The sequence below is a fragment of the Lepidochelys olivacea genome (assembly GCF_965140295.1).
Source record: "Lepidochelys olivacea isolate rLepOli2 genome assembly, chromosome: 13".
Classification (NCBI taxonomy): Eukaryota; Metazoa; Chordata; order Testudines; family Cheloniidae; genus Lepidochelys; species Lepidochelys olivacea.
Window position 1 is genome coordinate 1825863 of NC_140423.1, and position 16995 is coordinate 1842857.

Below are 16995 nucleotides of genomic sequence, written 5' to 3' on the forward strand. Positions count from 1 at the left end.
TTGGGATAGGAACCTACCAACTTTCAGAGTGCTAATTAGGGGGAGTAATGTAGTAATATAATCAATATACAATCAGTAGGTCAGCCAACATTACTCACCAGAGTAGACTCAGTGAAGCCAATAAGACTACTTGTGAGAGTCAGCACCGCTCACTGTAACGATGGGTTGGAGACTCTCACCCTCTGTCGTCGCTTTGAAAGGTGTTAGATTAGCCTGGCCCAAACGGTGTCTAATAAACCCATGGTTGCTGCTTTTTGCCCCAGTGTCCATATATTGGACCTGATTCTCATCATACTTCAGTCATGAGTACCGCCACTGAAGTCAACGGAGTTGCTATATCTTCGCAATACTGGCGTAAGTAAACTCAGAATCAAATGCATTGAATCCCTTATTATATTCCTGGCATCTTCCGTACGAGTGATTTACATGCCAGTTTTCAGACATCAGTGTAAACACTGCTGTGACCAGCAAGAGACAATGAGAGAGGAGCAGAGCTACAAAGTCCTGAATGAATACAGATGCAAATGTTTCTGAACGTTTAAGGCATTCCAGGGCCCATGTTTCAGTTACGCTCACGTATAGAGAAAAAGGCAGAGGTGGAATTGAGCTCTGAACACAGGTCTGAACAGGGGAGTTAGGATCTGGAATTTTGATTCAGGCCCTAATAATAAGACTCTAGGAATTTGGGAAACATTGGAAAAGGTAAGTAGAGAGGAAGAGGGAATAGCCTCTTTATTGAAGGAGAAATACTGTATCATCATCCATGATATGACAATTTACTGTTCAGGGTAGAAGTCGATGCTGTAATTTTATATAGACAATTCATAGGATCAAACACCAGAATAGAATTCATGATCACATTTAGCATACATTTCCAAAGATTCAAAAGATAAAGAAGCATGTTTGTTTCCAAGAAATACCCTTAAGGGTTCACAACAGCGGAACATTTTGGAGGCATGAAAGGCTTAAGTCGATGTTAAGGCAACAGGACAAACACAGCTCAGCAGTCTCCAGACATGGTGGCCCTGGTACTGAGGCTCAGTCTTGGGGGACAGGCAGCAGGGCAGCATTCTGCAAAGCAAGGAACAATCACAATCACTTCACATGCCAGAGACATTTGGAGCTTCTTGACAACGGCACCTTTATGATACACAGCATCCTGGGTGATGGCGCAAGTCAGAAATGGGTGTTCGTAATTTTTGTTTTCATTATGAAAAAGTACAAAAAGGGCGCAAGTGATAATGTTACAGATAAAAATTACAAACACCTCCCAGGGGAGAGGAAATCAATCGTTGCTTGGCCAGAGCTACTGCCTTCTGCAATTGGCAGTGGGACCCCTTGATCTAGCTTAGCTGAAATGAACAAATACGGCTTTTCTTTCTGCCCCAGCGGAAGAAAGCTGGCTGTATTGTTCGGCTTTTCTTTCTGCCCCAGCGGAAGAAAGCTGGCTGTATTGTTTCATGAGCCTGATAGATCTTTTCTGCCGATGACTGGAAATTGGAAGGGAACCATTATTAAAGTGTTGCCCGCAATCAGACATGTCCATTCCCATTGGGCAGATTTTCCAGCACAGGGACGGACAGAAGACAAGGCTTCCAGGACAACAAAGTGACTGGCAGCAGCCGAGCCACTACATCCTTAGACTGCTGTGTGTTTATTTCAGTCCTTGGTTGTGTCCTTAATGGTGTCAAACTGAACCTGCAAATATCTTTATACAGATTGTGAAAGCACATTTAATGCTGGTATGGTTGCTAGGCTGTGTGTGTCTGCACTGCAGGAGAATTAGCCATCGAATAAACAATAAACTCAGGGAGCTCTGAGTTGTATTGTTGTGCTAGACCAACGCACCCTTTGTTACACTATGTTACACCAATGGCCATGGATTCTGGCAGTTCTCTTTTAGCAGCTGTACTTTGCTCAGGACACCTACCACTTCATCCGGCGGACATTCATCCTGCAACCACTGGAAGCAACTCTACAGTAGGTCCCGCTTAAGTGTTCCCCTCCCAATACATAACACAGGTTAGATTTCAACTGGTCAGACATGGTTCTCCAGCTGCTTTGGTTTCTAGGAGTGCCATCTGTCCACAGCGGCTCTGAAAGGTTTTCTGTGTTTCCATGGTAGGGAACGGGAAAGTTGAAGCAGTTACGCCGTGGGAAAAGCCTGTCACCAGAGAGGAGCGAGCAGGTGGCATACAAATGCAACGCACTCACCTCAGTGGTATTTTCGGGAAGCAGCGGCAGTATTTGTTCAATAAGACTGCGACCCTGTGAAATAAAAGAGACCGTGTGGTTACAAGCTAGCGCTCTGTTTAGCTTCCTGGGCAGGACCCTGCACCGCGCCCTTGGACACACCTCCCTGGCCTGGTCTCTGTGCAGGTGAACTGGGCCGCAGGCTGGCCCTGTACCAAGTCACTGCCTCCCGAGCTCCAACTCATGGCCGTCAGCACCCATGCCTCAGCTCCCCTCTCCTTAGGGTTCCTCACTGAAGCCTCAAAGGCTGTCTCGTTGCCAATGAGCCGCTTGCTTGGTCTGGTTCATTGAGCAAACAGTTCCAAAATAAAGTCCTCAACGTCCAGAGCAAAAGTAAGTTCTTCCGCCTGCACGCTTCAGCCAGCCACTCCCAGCCCTGCCTGCCTGGAGTCTTTGCTCCCCGGTGTCTCACGGTACCCTGTGGGCCCCTTCTAACGGCCTGCAGCCCCCCAGCCAGCCTTCCTGTCCGGAGTCTCTCCCCAGGCCTGCCTGGGTCACATGCCTTTCTTCATTTCCCCGCCCGGGGAGAAGCGTTGGTTGTAGCACAGGTGGGGCCAACCCAGAGCCCCCGTTAAAGGGCCAGCGATCCGGTAATGGGCCTTACATCTGTATCCCTGCCTGGCGTGAGAAACGGAACCCAGCCCTGAACGTGGAGGCACAAGGCAGTTCTTCTCAATCCAGCAAGCTGACAGAAAGGGCCAGTGAGGCCCCTACAGCGAATTACACACAGGGAAGGGGTCACTGCATGCTCAGGCATCTCCAGAGGGGAGTGAATGATAACAGGGACGCTCAGTGGCCGCGCGCTTCCCCGCCAGGTACGTGGGAGCGATTGTTATGGAGCTCAGCGGTGTGCAAGCCAGACATGGCTCTGTTAACTCTCTCGGGCAGCACCAGGTCAGCAGTGGGGCTGTTCCTCTGTGGCGGATGAGACACCAGGCCAGAGCTCCTGGGAAGAGCAGCGTACGGGCGCGTTCCCCTGGGAGCCACAGCTCATATTAAAAAGAAAACAGCAGGCAGAAGAGGGAAAGTGTTTTGCTGAAAAGAAACCCCCTAAGGGAGTGTTTTATTTGCTACAAACATAGTGAGTTTGGGGCAATTCCTTGCCAGGTGTGAGACACCCCGCCTGGGGTCCTCTCCCCAGATCATAAAACCACTAACGCTGTGAGAGGGGAGCAGCTGGTGTGCGGTTCTGCCTGAGCTTCAGGACAGAGTTGTACTGGGCCGGAGCCAATGCCCAGACACTGGTGGAAAAACTCAGTGCGCCTTGGATCAAGTCTTCAGTCTTTGGAAAGTGATGCATTGAGCACAACGGCAGCCAAGGAGAAGCTACTTGTTCCTGGGACTTCTCTGCCTCTAAGCCACAGGGAACAAGGCAGCACCTCCAAGAAACAGAAGACTCTCTTGGGTCAGGAAACATCCTCGCTGTGTCTGCATCGGAGCAAACACATGTTATTCCTAGCCCAGCCTCTCTGGGACAGCAAATCCATTGACAGGGTAGCTGGGAGTCCCCAGACGCTCGGTCTCCAGTCCCTAGCATATGGGCCAGATCCTCCACTGCTGTAGCTCTGTTGACTTCAGTGGAGCTGAGCGAATTGACAACAGCTCTGGATCTGCCCCTCCATAATTAGCTGATTCCTTCTGGGCCAGGAAGTCCTATGCGAGGAGCTCATAAAGCCCGAGCCCTGCAGCAAGAGGTGCCCACCACACCTTTGCCTAGGCAAGGTGGAAGCACTTACCGTCAGTTCTAGCACGATGATGTCAGGGTCAAACGACATTTTAAAGACGGAAGATGGGCTGTTTCCTGCAGGAGGGGACGTCACACCTGCAGAGACACAAAGCGCACAGGAGCAATGAATGTGGCCAAGCGGCCTGGCAGCTGCTGAACTCTCGGAGGCATAAAGAAATGAAAGTCCTAGTGCAGGTTAGCAGATTGGTTTGGGCTTCAGCAGTGACCTGAGAGAGGGAGATGAGAAACTATTGCCCCCTTCAGAGCCCGCCCCCAAACACCTGATCCACTGAAGGATTTTGCTCTTCAGGCCCTGGTACTGTTTCTCCCAGGAGTAGGAGACTGTAAATGTCTCTGGGGTACCAGTTTTGGGGTAATACCTTACTGCCCAAGCGGTGAGGGATGGGGAGGGGGGGCAGAATCTGGGCCCTGAAAAGAAAGAGGGAGAAGTAGCAAAGAAGGAACTTACGTCTTGCTGTGCTTAAGGATGCGTCATACAAGCCGGACACGACAGCATTTATCACTGGGCACAGCTGTAACACAAAGTAACACAAGCGTAGCCACCGCTAATCAGTCATGGTGCCCAGACAGCAGTGCGGACATGACACTGGGGCGGTTTAGTAATGTTGCCATTGTTTTTATCACTGAGATGTTTAATCAAGGGACTGATTAAACAAAAGGAATACAACTCGGAGTCTGCACTGCTTCCGAAGCCTCAGGTAACTCGGGTTAAAGGGCAGTGGCCCAGGCAGGCAGTTTGGAGAGCCTCTGAGTCTGTATTTCCCAATGTGTTTTCACTGGCACGTCATAACCAAAGCTTTCTTAAGTTAAGCCTGGGAAGGTGCCAGTCAGCTCCTTCACAACTGCCTTTTTCTTAATAAATCTGTGACCCTGACGATGTTCGTGGGGTGCAATTTAGGGCACAAGCTGGCCCGGGCCCGGGGACAGGCGGGATGACCTAGGAAGCTGACTTGATATGGGGCATCCCGGCAGGCTGACCAGCTCTGACTTCAAACCATGAAATCAGACTGAGCTTCTTCGCAGTGCGCCCCTCCTGTAGGTTGCTGTCATTGACCTGATGTTCCCATCGCCACAGCAGCTCTGCTCTTCTGTTGCTTTGGGGGTTCTGCTGCGTTTCCTCCTGGGAATCCCCTCCCACCCTGGGTCTCACTTAGGTTTTTCCACCAGTGAGGTGCTATTAGGGTCTAATTGTGGCTGTCTCCTGGTCAAGCCCTGCACACAACTGCTGCAACAGATGCAAGCAGCCATTGTTCAGGATTTAAGATAAGAATTGTGCCTAGTCACAAATACTCTGACATAGTTCACACATGACCCCAGCATCATGCATGTGCAGTCGGGCACTCGTCCTGGGATGGGTACGTTTACATTCTGGAGAGCTGCTGACATCCTGTGAGATCAACTGCTCCCATGAGACTTCATGTCGAACTAGTGGAAATCTCATGAGCTTTGCTGATATTACAATAGTTCTGCCATCTTGAATGGTCAAAACCTCAGCACAGATCAGTTGTTCTGAAGAGATTCAGAGAAAAACACTTAACACCTGAAAAGAAACTTTTGATTCCCTGCCAGCTCTCTCTGGGCAGTCAGTGACAGCTGGAACTAACTGAAAGGCTAGTCATCCATCAATGCATTTTTAAGAGGTGTCCTTATTCAGCTCAACCTGGAGCGGAAACTCTTTTTAGACTTACAATCTTTTGCAGGATCTGAGGCAGGGTTCTGTCCAGTACACACGTTACGAGGGTCAGGATTTCATTCTCCAATGGCAGGGAAGATCTGCGTAGGTTAAACATTCAATGGTTAATAGCGGCAGCTTGCTTAGCAGTGGAGTTAGGAGTCACAATACAGGAGAGATGTGTTCATCCTAAAGCAGTGAGCAGCATCAAGTCTGGCAAGGCATTCCCATGGGCCCGCGATTGAGACTCCCCTTCATTCCACGCGCACACCAGGGTGAAAGGCTGACTGTCTCCATAGTTCAGGATGCAGCTGAATATTGACTAGAAATCAAACCCTCCTTAAGCGTAAGAATCGTCCGTCACTCAATATTTCAGGGTCAGATGTCGCAAGCGGGATGGGTGCCCTGCAGCGCAGTGTACCCCAGCTGTTTACTGAGCAATGCGGCTAGAGTCCAGACAGGTAGCTGTTACTTACGCTTCCAGAACTTTGATGTCCATGTAACCAAGAGGGGTTTTGCAGTCCTCAAGGACGAGGCTGGTATCTCCCCTTCTGATTGCAATGGTGACGTTCCTGAGCACTTCAACTTCAATTATTTCACCTAAGAGGTCAAGGGGACTAAAGAAACATGCTAGGGTTAAACTAATCCCTAACTCATGCCCTTCATACAGTCTTGCAATCCGACTCTTCCAAAGAGAGACTGTTGGGTCATGGCCTAGCACGAGGACGTGCCGAAAACTGGCTGTCACTGACCCCACAAAGGGTTTTTATAAGTTTGTCACAACACTCAAAGTATGAATCCAAACGAAAACGCATGTGCTTCCCTACCTGCCATGTGTTGGCTTTCACATGGCCCACAAGCTGCCTTCCCTATGCAGCACTGGAAATTGTACCTCACAGGTCAGGACAACACTGCAAAAATAAACCCACAGCAGCAAGCCTGAGAGCTCCTCGGGTCAGCTGACTTGAGCTTGCACTACAGAACTAAAAATAGCAGCTTGCAGACTTCCCACTTGGGAACTTGGAACCCTGGCTCTGAAACCCCCCAGTGATGGGGGTGGGTCTCAGAGCCCAGATCCAGCCCAAGCCTGACAGCCCACATTGTTATTTTTAACCCCATAGTGTGAGCCTGAGTCAGTTGCCCCTGGCTCTGAGACTTGCTATCCTGGGTCTTTTTTTTTTTTTTTTTCCTTCTCAGTGTAGCCATATCCCAAGTGACCCATAAGCACTGAAAGGTCCCCATAAAAAGTACAGTTCACCAAAGCTCCTCTAAGAACAATGATGGGCAAAGCATCTAGATAATTTAATGGGCACTAAATGTGGAGTGCCATACAATGACCCATAAGTGAGGGGCAGGTGCCCTCACGACGTGCCCCTCCAGCTGCAGATGCAATGCCTCACAAAGAGTGCTGGGAGTGAAAGTGCCTCACGGCCTGTAGTCTCATGCTAGACATCCAGCATCGAAAGGAATCCAGGGCCCAACATCCATGACCTGTTTGCATGGAGCCAAACGCCATGGTCTGAGAGCAGCTCTGGCATTTGCCAACCCTAGACATTTGCTAGGCAGCGCCCTACTGGGAGAATATATCACCCTGGGCAACTCATTAGCAACCAGGTGCCCCAGGCCAAATTTCTTTACTGGGGGAAACCCTATTTGCCTACCTGGCTTCATCACAACCTGGGGCTCTTTAAGAAGCAACTGTCAATAACCTAGTTTTTCCCCTCTCTGCTAGTTGAGATGAGTCCCAGAAATGCCATCCATGAATATACAGAGCCAGGTCCTCAGCTGGAGTAAAGCAGCCTGTCTCCATTGCTCCTGTATTTTACGAAATTGCTCCCTTAAACCACTGGACAGTTAGGATTTCTGGTGCAGTAGTAGCATTCCCAGCAGCCTTTGGTGCAGAAGGAAATGGTTCGGAAAAGAATGGCAAACCCATGGCTACCTCCTTGCAAGAAACTAAAAGGGTCTGTATGAAAACCGTTTGCTGTCTCTCTGCATTGATGTCTTTACTCCATCTTTGGCATGCAAAACTTTGACTATGTGCCTGGAACACCTCTTCCTAAAGTAGTGGACATTTTATGCTAAATTCTTGGTGGTGTAAACTGGAACATCTTGATTGGTTTCAGTGGAGCTGCACCCATTAACATCAATGAAGAATTTGGCCCTTTCCCTCAAATATCAAATAAAGTAGATGTAACTTTGCTTAAGAGCATAGATCTACAGAGCAACCTGCTCCATTCTGGAGTCTTTCTGCTAATGAACAACAAAAGAAAATGCCAGATATTTACTGACCTCTTAACTGCAATGTGTAGTTTCAATTTTAAGGTAATTTCCAATACACTGTTAGATAAGACGTCCACTGTTACGTTAGGGGCAGTGACTTCTTCGATTCTCAGCCTGTAAAAGAAACTCCTGTGACTGGGTCCTGTATTTCTGGAGCAGGAAGATCTGGGCTGCAGCCTCACCATTCCCAAGATGTTTTGTGCAGCTGTAGTGAGCAGCATAGTGGCTACTGTGGCTTGAGAGGGCCTCATAATTGTTCTAGTAGGACAGAATCTCTAATCCACACTATCTGTTAAACCACAGCTCTCACACTGACCCCTCCCTGCACCTTGACACAGCCTGCATGGCTCTGTCCTGCTGGCTTCCTAGAATCATAGAAACCTTGGCCTGGAAAGGACCTCAGTAGGTCATCTAGGCTGGTGCCCTGCACTGAGGCACACTAAGTATTATCTAGAGGCTTCAATCTAGACCATCCTTGACATGTGCTCTTAAAAACCTCCAGTAACAGAGATTCCACAACCTCCCTAAGTAATTTGTTCCTTTGCTTAACCACCCTGACAGTTGGGAAGTTTTTCCTAGTGTCCAACTTAAACCACCCTCTCTGCCATATAAGCCCATTGCTTCTTGTCCTGTCCTCAGTGGATAAGGAGAACAATTTATCACCCTCCTCTTCATAACAACCTTAGAGGTACTTGAACCCTGTTGTCTAATGTCCCCTCAGTCTTCTCTTTCCAGACTACACAATTGTTTCAATCATCCCTCATAGGTCATGTTTTCTAGGCCTTTAATCATTTTTGTTCCTCTCCTCTGGACTTTCTCCAGTTTGTCCACATCTGTCCCGAAGTGTGGTGCCCAGAACTGGGCATGGTGCCCTGGCTGAGGCTGTATCAGCGCAGAGTAGAGCAGAAGAATTACTTCTTGGTCTTGCTTACAACACTGCTGCTAAAACAGCCCAGAACCATGTTTGCTTTCTTTGCAGCAGAGTAACATTAGTGACACATATTTAGGTTGTGATCCACTATCACCGCAGATTATTCTCTTCGGGACTCCTGCCTAGGCAGTCCTTGCGCCGTTTATTGTTCCTTCCTAAGTGGAGTATTTTGCATTTGCCCTGATTGAATTTCATCCTACTTATGTTTCATCATTTGGGATTCAACTTACCCTACCACTCTGGTTAGCTCGGCGCCCAGCCGGCCTGCACTGCCGATGTCTCGCCCGGGAATTGGTCCCGTGACAGGTAGATCTCCACCAGGTGGGACAGCTCTCTGATATCTCCTGAGAAGCGAATCTCCAAAGACAGGCAGATCTTCTCCCACAGACAAACCTCCACCGACGGGGAGGCCTGCTGTCACACTGAGTGTCCCTCCCTCAAGAGCGACATCTGTTCCTGCACTGAGCAGATCTCCACCTACAGGGGCCCCTGATCTCTCTCCCAACACACCTTCATCTATAGGGACACTGGCTACAGCACTGACTGTATCTCCTGCTCCCCCATCCAGCGTACCTTCACCTATAGAGACACCTGCTCCCCCACTGAGAGGATCTCCACCTATAGGGATGCCTACTCCCCCACTGAGTGGATCTCCACCTAAGGGGACACCTACTGCCCCTCCGAGTACATCTCCACCTATAAGGACACCTACTCCACCATCAAGTATCGCTCCTCCTCTAGGGACACCTGCTACCCCACTGAGTGTCTCTCCACCTATAGGGACACCTGCTACCCCACTGAGAGGATCCCCACCTACTACCCCTCCGAGTACATCTCCATCTATTGGGACAACGGCTACCCCACTGAGTGTGTCTCCACCTATAGGGAGATCTGCTACCCCACTGAGTGTGTCCCCAACCATAGGGACACCTGCTACCCCACTGAGTGTTTCCGCAACCGTAGGGACACCTGCTACCCCACTGAGTGTGTCTCCACCTATAGGGAGATCTGCTACCCCACTGAGTGTTTCTGCAACCGTAGGGACACCTGCTACCCCACTGAGTGTCTCTCCACCTATAGGGACACCTACTCCACCATCAAGTACATCTCCTCCTATAGGGACACCCGCTACCCCACTGAGTGTGTTTCCACCTATAGGGATGCCTACTCCCCCACTGAGTGGATCTCCACCTAAGGGGACACCTGCTGCCCCTCTGAGTATATCTCCACCTTTAGGGACACCTGCTACCCCACTGAGTGTATCCCCAACTGTAGGGGCACCTGCTACCCCACTGAGTGTCTCTCCACCTATAGGGACAACTACTCCGCCATCAAGTATAGGGACACCTGCTACCCCACTGAGTGTAACCCCAACCATAGGGACACCTGGTACTCCACTGAGTGTAACCCCAACCATAGGGACACCTGCTACCCCACTGAGAGGATCCCCACCTATAGGGACACCTGCTACCCCTCCGAGGACATCTCCATCTATTGGGACAACGACTACCCCACTGAGTGTGTCTCCACCTATAGGGAGATCTGCTACCCCACTGAGTGTGTCCCCAACCATAGGGACACCTGCTACCCCACTGAGTGTTTCTCCACCTATAGGGACACCTACTCCACCATCAAGTACATCTCCTCCTATAGGGACACCTGCTACCCCACTGTGTCTGTTTCCACCTATAGGAATGCCTACTCCTCCACTGAGTGGATCTCCACCTAGGGGGACACCTGCTGCCCCTCCAAGTATATCTCCACCTTTAGGGACACCTGCTACCCCACTGAGTGTATCCCCAACTGTAGGGACACCTACTACCCCACTGAGTGTCTCTCCACCTATAGGGACACCTACTCCACCATCAAGTACATCTCCTCCTATAGGGACACCTGCTACCCCACTAAGTCTGTTTCCGCCTATAGGGATGCCTACTCCCCCACTGAGTGGATCTCCACCTAAGGGGACACCTGCTGCTCCTCTGAGTATATCTCCACCTATAGGGACACCTACTCCACCATCAAGTACATCTTCTTCTATAGGGACACCTGCTACCCCACTGAATGTCTCTCTACCTATAGGGAGATCTGCTACCCCATTGAGCGTCTCTCCACCTATAGGGACAACTACTCCGCCATCAAGTATAGGGACACCTGCTACCCCACTGAGTGTAACCCCAACCATAGGGACACCTGGTACTCCACTGAGTGTTTCCACAACCGTAGGGACACCTGCTACCCCACTGAGAGGATCCCCACCTATAGGGACACCTGCTACCCCTCCGAGGACATCTCCATCTATTGGGACAACGGCTACCCCACTGAGTGTGTCTCCACCTATAGGGAGATCTGCTACCCCACTGAGTGTGTCCCCAACCATAGGGACACCTGCTACCCCACTGAGTGTTTCTCCACCTATAGGGACACCTACTCCACCATCAAGTACATCTCCTCCTATAGGGACACCTGCTACCCCACTGTGTCTGTTTCCACCTATAGGGATGCCTACTCCCCCACTGAGTGGATCTCCACCTAAGGGGACACCTGCTGCTCCTCTGAGTATATCTCCACCTATAGGGACACCTACTCCACCATCAAGTACATCTTCTTCTATAGGGACACCTGCTACCCCACTGAGTGTCTCTCTACCTATAGGGAGATCTGCTACCCCATTGAGCGTCTCTCCACCTATAGGGACAACTACTCCGCCATCAAGTATAGGGACACCTGCTACCCCACTGAGTGTAACCCCAACCATAGGGACACCTGGTACCCCACTGAGTGTTTCCACAACCGTAGGGACACCTGCTACCCCACTGAGAGGATCCCCACCTATAGGGACACCTGCTACCCCTCCGAGGACATCTCCATCTATTGGGACAACGGCTACCCCACTGAGTGTGTCTCCACCTATAGGGAGATCTGCTACCCCACTGAGTGTGTCCCCAACCATAGGGACACCTGCTACCCCACTGAGTGTTTCTCCACCTATAGGGACACCTACTCCACCATCAAGTACATCTCCTCCTATAGGGACACCTGCTACCCCACTGTGTCTGTTTCCACCTATAGGGATGCCTACTCCCCCACTGAGTGGATCTCCACCTAAGGGGACACCTGCTGCTCCTCTGAGTATATCTCCACCTATAGGGACACCTACTCCACCATCAAGTACATCTTCTTCTATAGGGACACCTGCTACCCCACTGAGTGTCTCTCTACCTATAGGGAGATCTGCTACCCCATTGAGCGTCTCTCCACCTATAGGGACAACTACTCCGCCATCAAGTATAGGGACACCTGCTACCCCACTGAGTGTAACCCCAACCATAGGGACACCTGGTACCCCACTGAGTGTTTCCACAACCATAGGGACACCTGCTACCCCACTGAGAGGATCCCCACCTATAGGGACACCTGCTACCCCTCCGAGGACATCTCCATCTATTGGGACAACGGCTACCCCACTGAGTGTGTCTCCACCTATAGGGAGATCTGCTACCCCACTGAGTGTGTCCCCAACCATAGGGACACCTGCTACCCCACTGAGTGTTTCTCCACCTATAGGGACACCTACTCCACCATCAAGTACATCTCCTCCTATAGGGACACCTGCTACCCCACTGTGTCTGTTTCCACCTATAGGGATGCCTACTCCCCCACTGAGTGGATCTCCACCTAAGGGGACACCTACTGCCCCTCCGAGTACATCTCCACCTATAAGGACACCTACTCCACCATCAAGTATCGCTCCTCCTCTAGGGACACCTGCTACCCCACTGAGAGGATCCCCACCTATAGGGACACCTGCTACCCCACTGAGTGTCTCTCCACCTATAGGGACACCTGCTACCCCACTGAGAGGATCCCCACCTACTACCCCTCCGAGTACATCTCCATCTATTGGGACAACGGCTACCCCACTGAGTGTGTTTCCACCTATAGGGAGACCTGCTACCCCACTGAGTGTTTCCGTAACCATAGGGACACCTGCTACACCATCAAGTACATCTCCTCCTATCGGATCAACTGCTACCCCACTGAGTGTATCCCCAACTGTAGGGACACCTGCTACCCCACTGAGTGTTTCTGCAACCGAAGGGACACCTGCTACCCCACTGAGTGTCTCTCCACCTATAGGGACACCTACCCCACCATCAAGTACATCTCCTCCTATAGGGACACCTGCTACTCCACTGAGTGTGTTTCCACCTAGAGGGATGCCTATTGCTCCACTGAGTGGATCTCCACCTAAGGGGACACCTGCTGCCCCTCCGAGTATATCTCCACCTTTAGGGACACCTGCTACCCCACTGAGTGTATCCCCAACTGTAGGGACACCTGCTACCCCACTGAGTGTTTCTCCACCTATAGGGACAACTACTCTGCCATCAAGTATAGGGACACCTGCTACCCCACTGAGAGGATCTCCAATGATATGGACACCAGCTACCCCACTGAGAGGATCTCCACCTTTAGGGACACCTGCTACCCCATTGAGTGTGTCTCCACCTATAGGGAGGCCTGCTACCCCAATGAGTGTCTCTCCACCTATAGGGACAACTACTCCACCATCAAGTATAGGGACACCTGCTACCCCACTGAGAGGATCTCCACCTAGAGGGAGACCTGCTACCCCACTGAGTGTTTCTCCACCTACAGGGATGCCTACTCCTCCACTGAGTGTCTCTCCACCTATGGGGACACCTACTCTGCCATCAAGTATGTCTCCTCCTATAGGGATACTTGCTGCCGCACTGAGTGTTTCCCCACCTAGAGGGACACCTGCTACCCCACTGAGAGGATCTCCAATGATATGGACACCAGCTACCCCACTGAGTGTATCTCCACCTAGAGGGAGACCTGCTACCCCACTGAGTGGGTCTCCACCTAAGGGGACACCTACTGCCCCTCTGAGTACATCTCCACCTGTAGGGACACCTACTGCAATATTGAGTATATCTTCACCTGTAGGGACACCTGCTACTCCATTAAATGTTTCTCCACCTATAGGGACACCTGTTCCCCCTCCCAAGGCACCTTGATGTGTAGATACACCTGCACCCCCACCACGCAACCCCCTACCGCTACTTATTGGGACACCTCCTCCTCCACTTAGCAGACCCCCACCTACCCCACCAAGGGAATTCCCAGTTAAAGGTAACCTCACTCCCCTGCCTCCCCCAAGCAGCCATCTGATCAAAGGGAGACGTGCTCCCTGTCCTCTTGAGCCAAGCAGCCTCTCATGGACAGGCTGTCCTGCTCTCCTACCTTCCATCCCGAGCATAGGTCTGGCCTCTCCAACCCCCCTCCCACCAAAGGAAGGCACCGCTCCAGCCCCTTGTGCATTGGACCGACGCCCAGCTCCCTGCCCACCTAACAGCCTGCCCACCGCAGACAGCAGGCTGCCGAGGAGCGATGGCTGGCTTTCTGCGATGGGTATGCCTCCAGCGTCTGGCAGCTGCCCTCCAGGGTCACCACGGAGCTGCTCATCTGCCAGACTTTGCCCATGGAGCACGTGGGACACGAAGTCTAGAAAGTCTGAAAAGATTGCCAGTCATGTCACTGATGACCCTGCTGAGCCCTGGGCGGGGAGGAACAGGGCTGTACATGTTAGTATGGCCCATTGGGCCCCTGCATCAGGCACTCCTGCAGCACTGCCTACATGGCAGCTATGCCATCTCGCACGGGGCCTGCCTTTCAGAGGGGCTCAGCAGCCACTGCTCCTTCTGAGCAGGTTCCCAGCACCCCTGAAAATCAGGCCCCAGCTACTCAGTTGTGTTGGCACCATCAGATAATGGAACACAGATTTCCAAGCCAGAAGGGCCCCAGCCCATCATGCTCATATAGCTGATCTGCTGTATACCATGATACGCCGAATTATACCAAAGAATTCCTGCGTCAAGCCTAGAACCTTGAATGGCTGTTGGAAAGAGAGACACTAAGTAGGAGACCAAGAGGTGTCCTCTGATCGCTGTGACCTCAGAAGACAGCTTACCTCCACCCCATCCCACGGATGGCTTGTTACAGTACCAGAGGACAGACTCGCCGAGCTAGCAGGTTTCACGTCAGGCGGGGTGGGGAACGAATGGGACATTTTCAACTCACCTTTCTCAGAAGCCTTGTGCCTGATTATCAGCTGCGGCCAGTAGCCCTGCGTGCCTTGCGGCAGGGTCAGCAGAGCGCAGGAGAGGAGAATGCTGCAGGCCTTTAACATCTTCGCCCCACTGCCGGTCAGAGCGTTTCTAGTCAATGCTCCTGCATGGGACCGAGCGGGAAACGGACAGGTACCACAGTGAGAACACAGAAAACCCAGTGAGACAGAAGACGATGTGCCGTATACGTTCTAGAAAGGGAAGGAGTTAGGTGCATACTCTAGATATGATGGGGCCGATCCTAGTCTCCCCCCCAGCACGGCTTTGTGCTGCTCTAGCGTTGCAAAGCCGCTACACAGCTGGCTGGGGGTCCCCTGACACAGAAGAATTCCCAGGGGGTGCAGAAGCAGCACCAGCCCGCTCTAGGCCACCCACATCCTGGCCCTGGCATAGGGGCGTGGCCTTGGGGACAGAAGCACAGCTGAAAGAAGACAAGGAGGACTTGTGGCACCTTAGAGACTAACAAATTTATTTGAGCATGAGCTTTCGTGAGCTACAGCTCACTTCATCGGATGCATTCAGTGGAAAATACACTTTGCTCCAGCAATCTCCAGCTGTCAGAATGGCCCCTTAGGAGCTATTGCAACAGGGGCAACTTAGAGCCACCCCGAGCTACAGATCACATCCAATTGCTCCTCCTTTAAAGCCCTCTGTGCAGCCCAGACTTGTATATGGCAGCTCTAATGTAGCACTCCTTAAGATTCTCAATGAAATGGTGACCATCCTCCCCCACTCCCAGAAATCCCAGCCACGAATAATTAAATGGAACAATGCGACTAGGACTCTGGGACAAAAAACATTCATGCTGCTGGCACAAATTTCAGTTTGTATTTCTCTCCCTCTTTGAGAGGGATGCTGGCACGGTGCAGAAGGATCATTTAGAGTAAGGGAGAATTCTATCAAAGGAGGAAAGAAATCCAAATGATGGGACTTGTCATATGCCAACACTACATGTCCAATTCAGGCAAATGCCCAGCACACAGTATGTCACAAGCTACCCTTCTTGGTTTGGATGCGGGGCAGGGCCGTTTGCGGGTGATTTGTTACAGAGGAGATGTTTCACCAAGAGAGGTCTGTTATACATGAGCTATTGGAATCAGATCTGTAATTCTTGAGGGCCAGAAAGGTTGCAGCGCTGAAGCATCTTTAGAAGTGTGAGTTATTTTAAGTACCTTCACACATTAATCTTTGGGTCTCGGGGCGGGGGGTGGGGGTGAGGGGGAGTTAGGAGCCTCTCCTCAAACTGAGTGTTTGTTTGGGGCTGTAGGTTAGAACATGGGAGGGAAGAGGATGAAATAACAATTAGACTCATTTTTCATTTAATAACCTAGGAGGTGGCAGACTAACTGGATCTCCTGGAACTAAGTGAAGCATTTGAATTCTTCTTTGGAAAGATATGGCATTACGGGCCTGATTGAAACCCCCTGGAAGTCCGAGGAGAGAACTGACTTCAATGGCTTCTGGATCAGGCCCTAAACATGTAAGTGAACAGACTGATCCTAAGTGGGACTAGGAGCTCCCTCCTGTCTCCTGCTCCAGAGCCCACTCCCCTTCTCTTTGCCTGCCTTTGCAGTAGGAGATACATCATCAAATCCTTCCTCTTTGATGCATTTCTCTTACCTTATCCAGTGAAAAGAAAAGGAGTACTCCTTTTCTTTTTGCGAATACAGACTAACACGGCTGTTACTCTGAAACTTATCCAGTGAGTCGTCTTTGGTAGCCATTCAGTAACTTCTCGTCCCTCTGTGGCTGCTGACACGGAGCGGGCAGCCCTTATATAACAAAACCCTGCTCAAGAATGAGGAACATCAGAGGAGTCATAAAAGCCAAAGATTTCATGCATTTAATTGACTCATTATGACATTTATTGTGTGCCAAAGTAAATCACTGCTAATTGTCACATCACTCGGGGACCCCATTTTTTGCTTGCGTTCGTACAAACCGGATCAAAATG

At 50.9% G+C, this 16995-nt stretch overlaps 1 protein-coding gene across 1 annotated transcript; it reads right to left on the reverse strand.

Moving 5' to 3' along the window:
- Positions 1-832: 832 nt before the first annotated feature.
- On the reverse strand, positions 833-6171 carry LOC311529410 (uncharacterized protein; the record flags this gene model as incomplete). The annotated part of the gene is made up of 6 exons (XM_084645387.1): positions 833-1071; positions 2215-2268; positions 3990-4075; positions 4449-4512; positions 5689-5773; positions 6149-6171. 6 exons carry the CDS (start codon positions 6169-6171, stop codon positions 1039-1041), a joined length of 345 nt encoding a protein of 114 aa, XP_084501513.1. The 3' UTR covers positions 833-1038.
- Positions 6172-16995: the final 10824 nt, after the last annotated feature.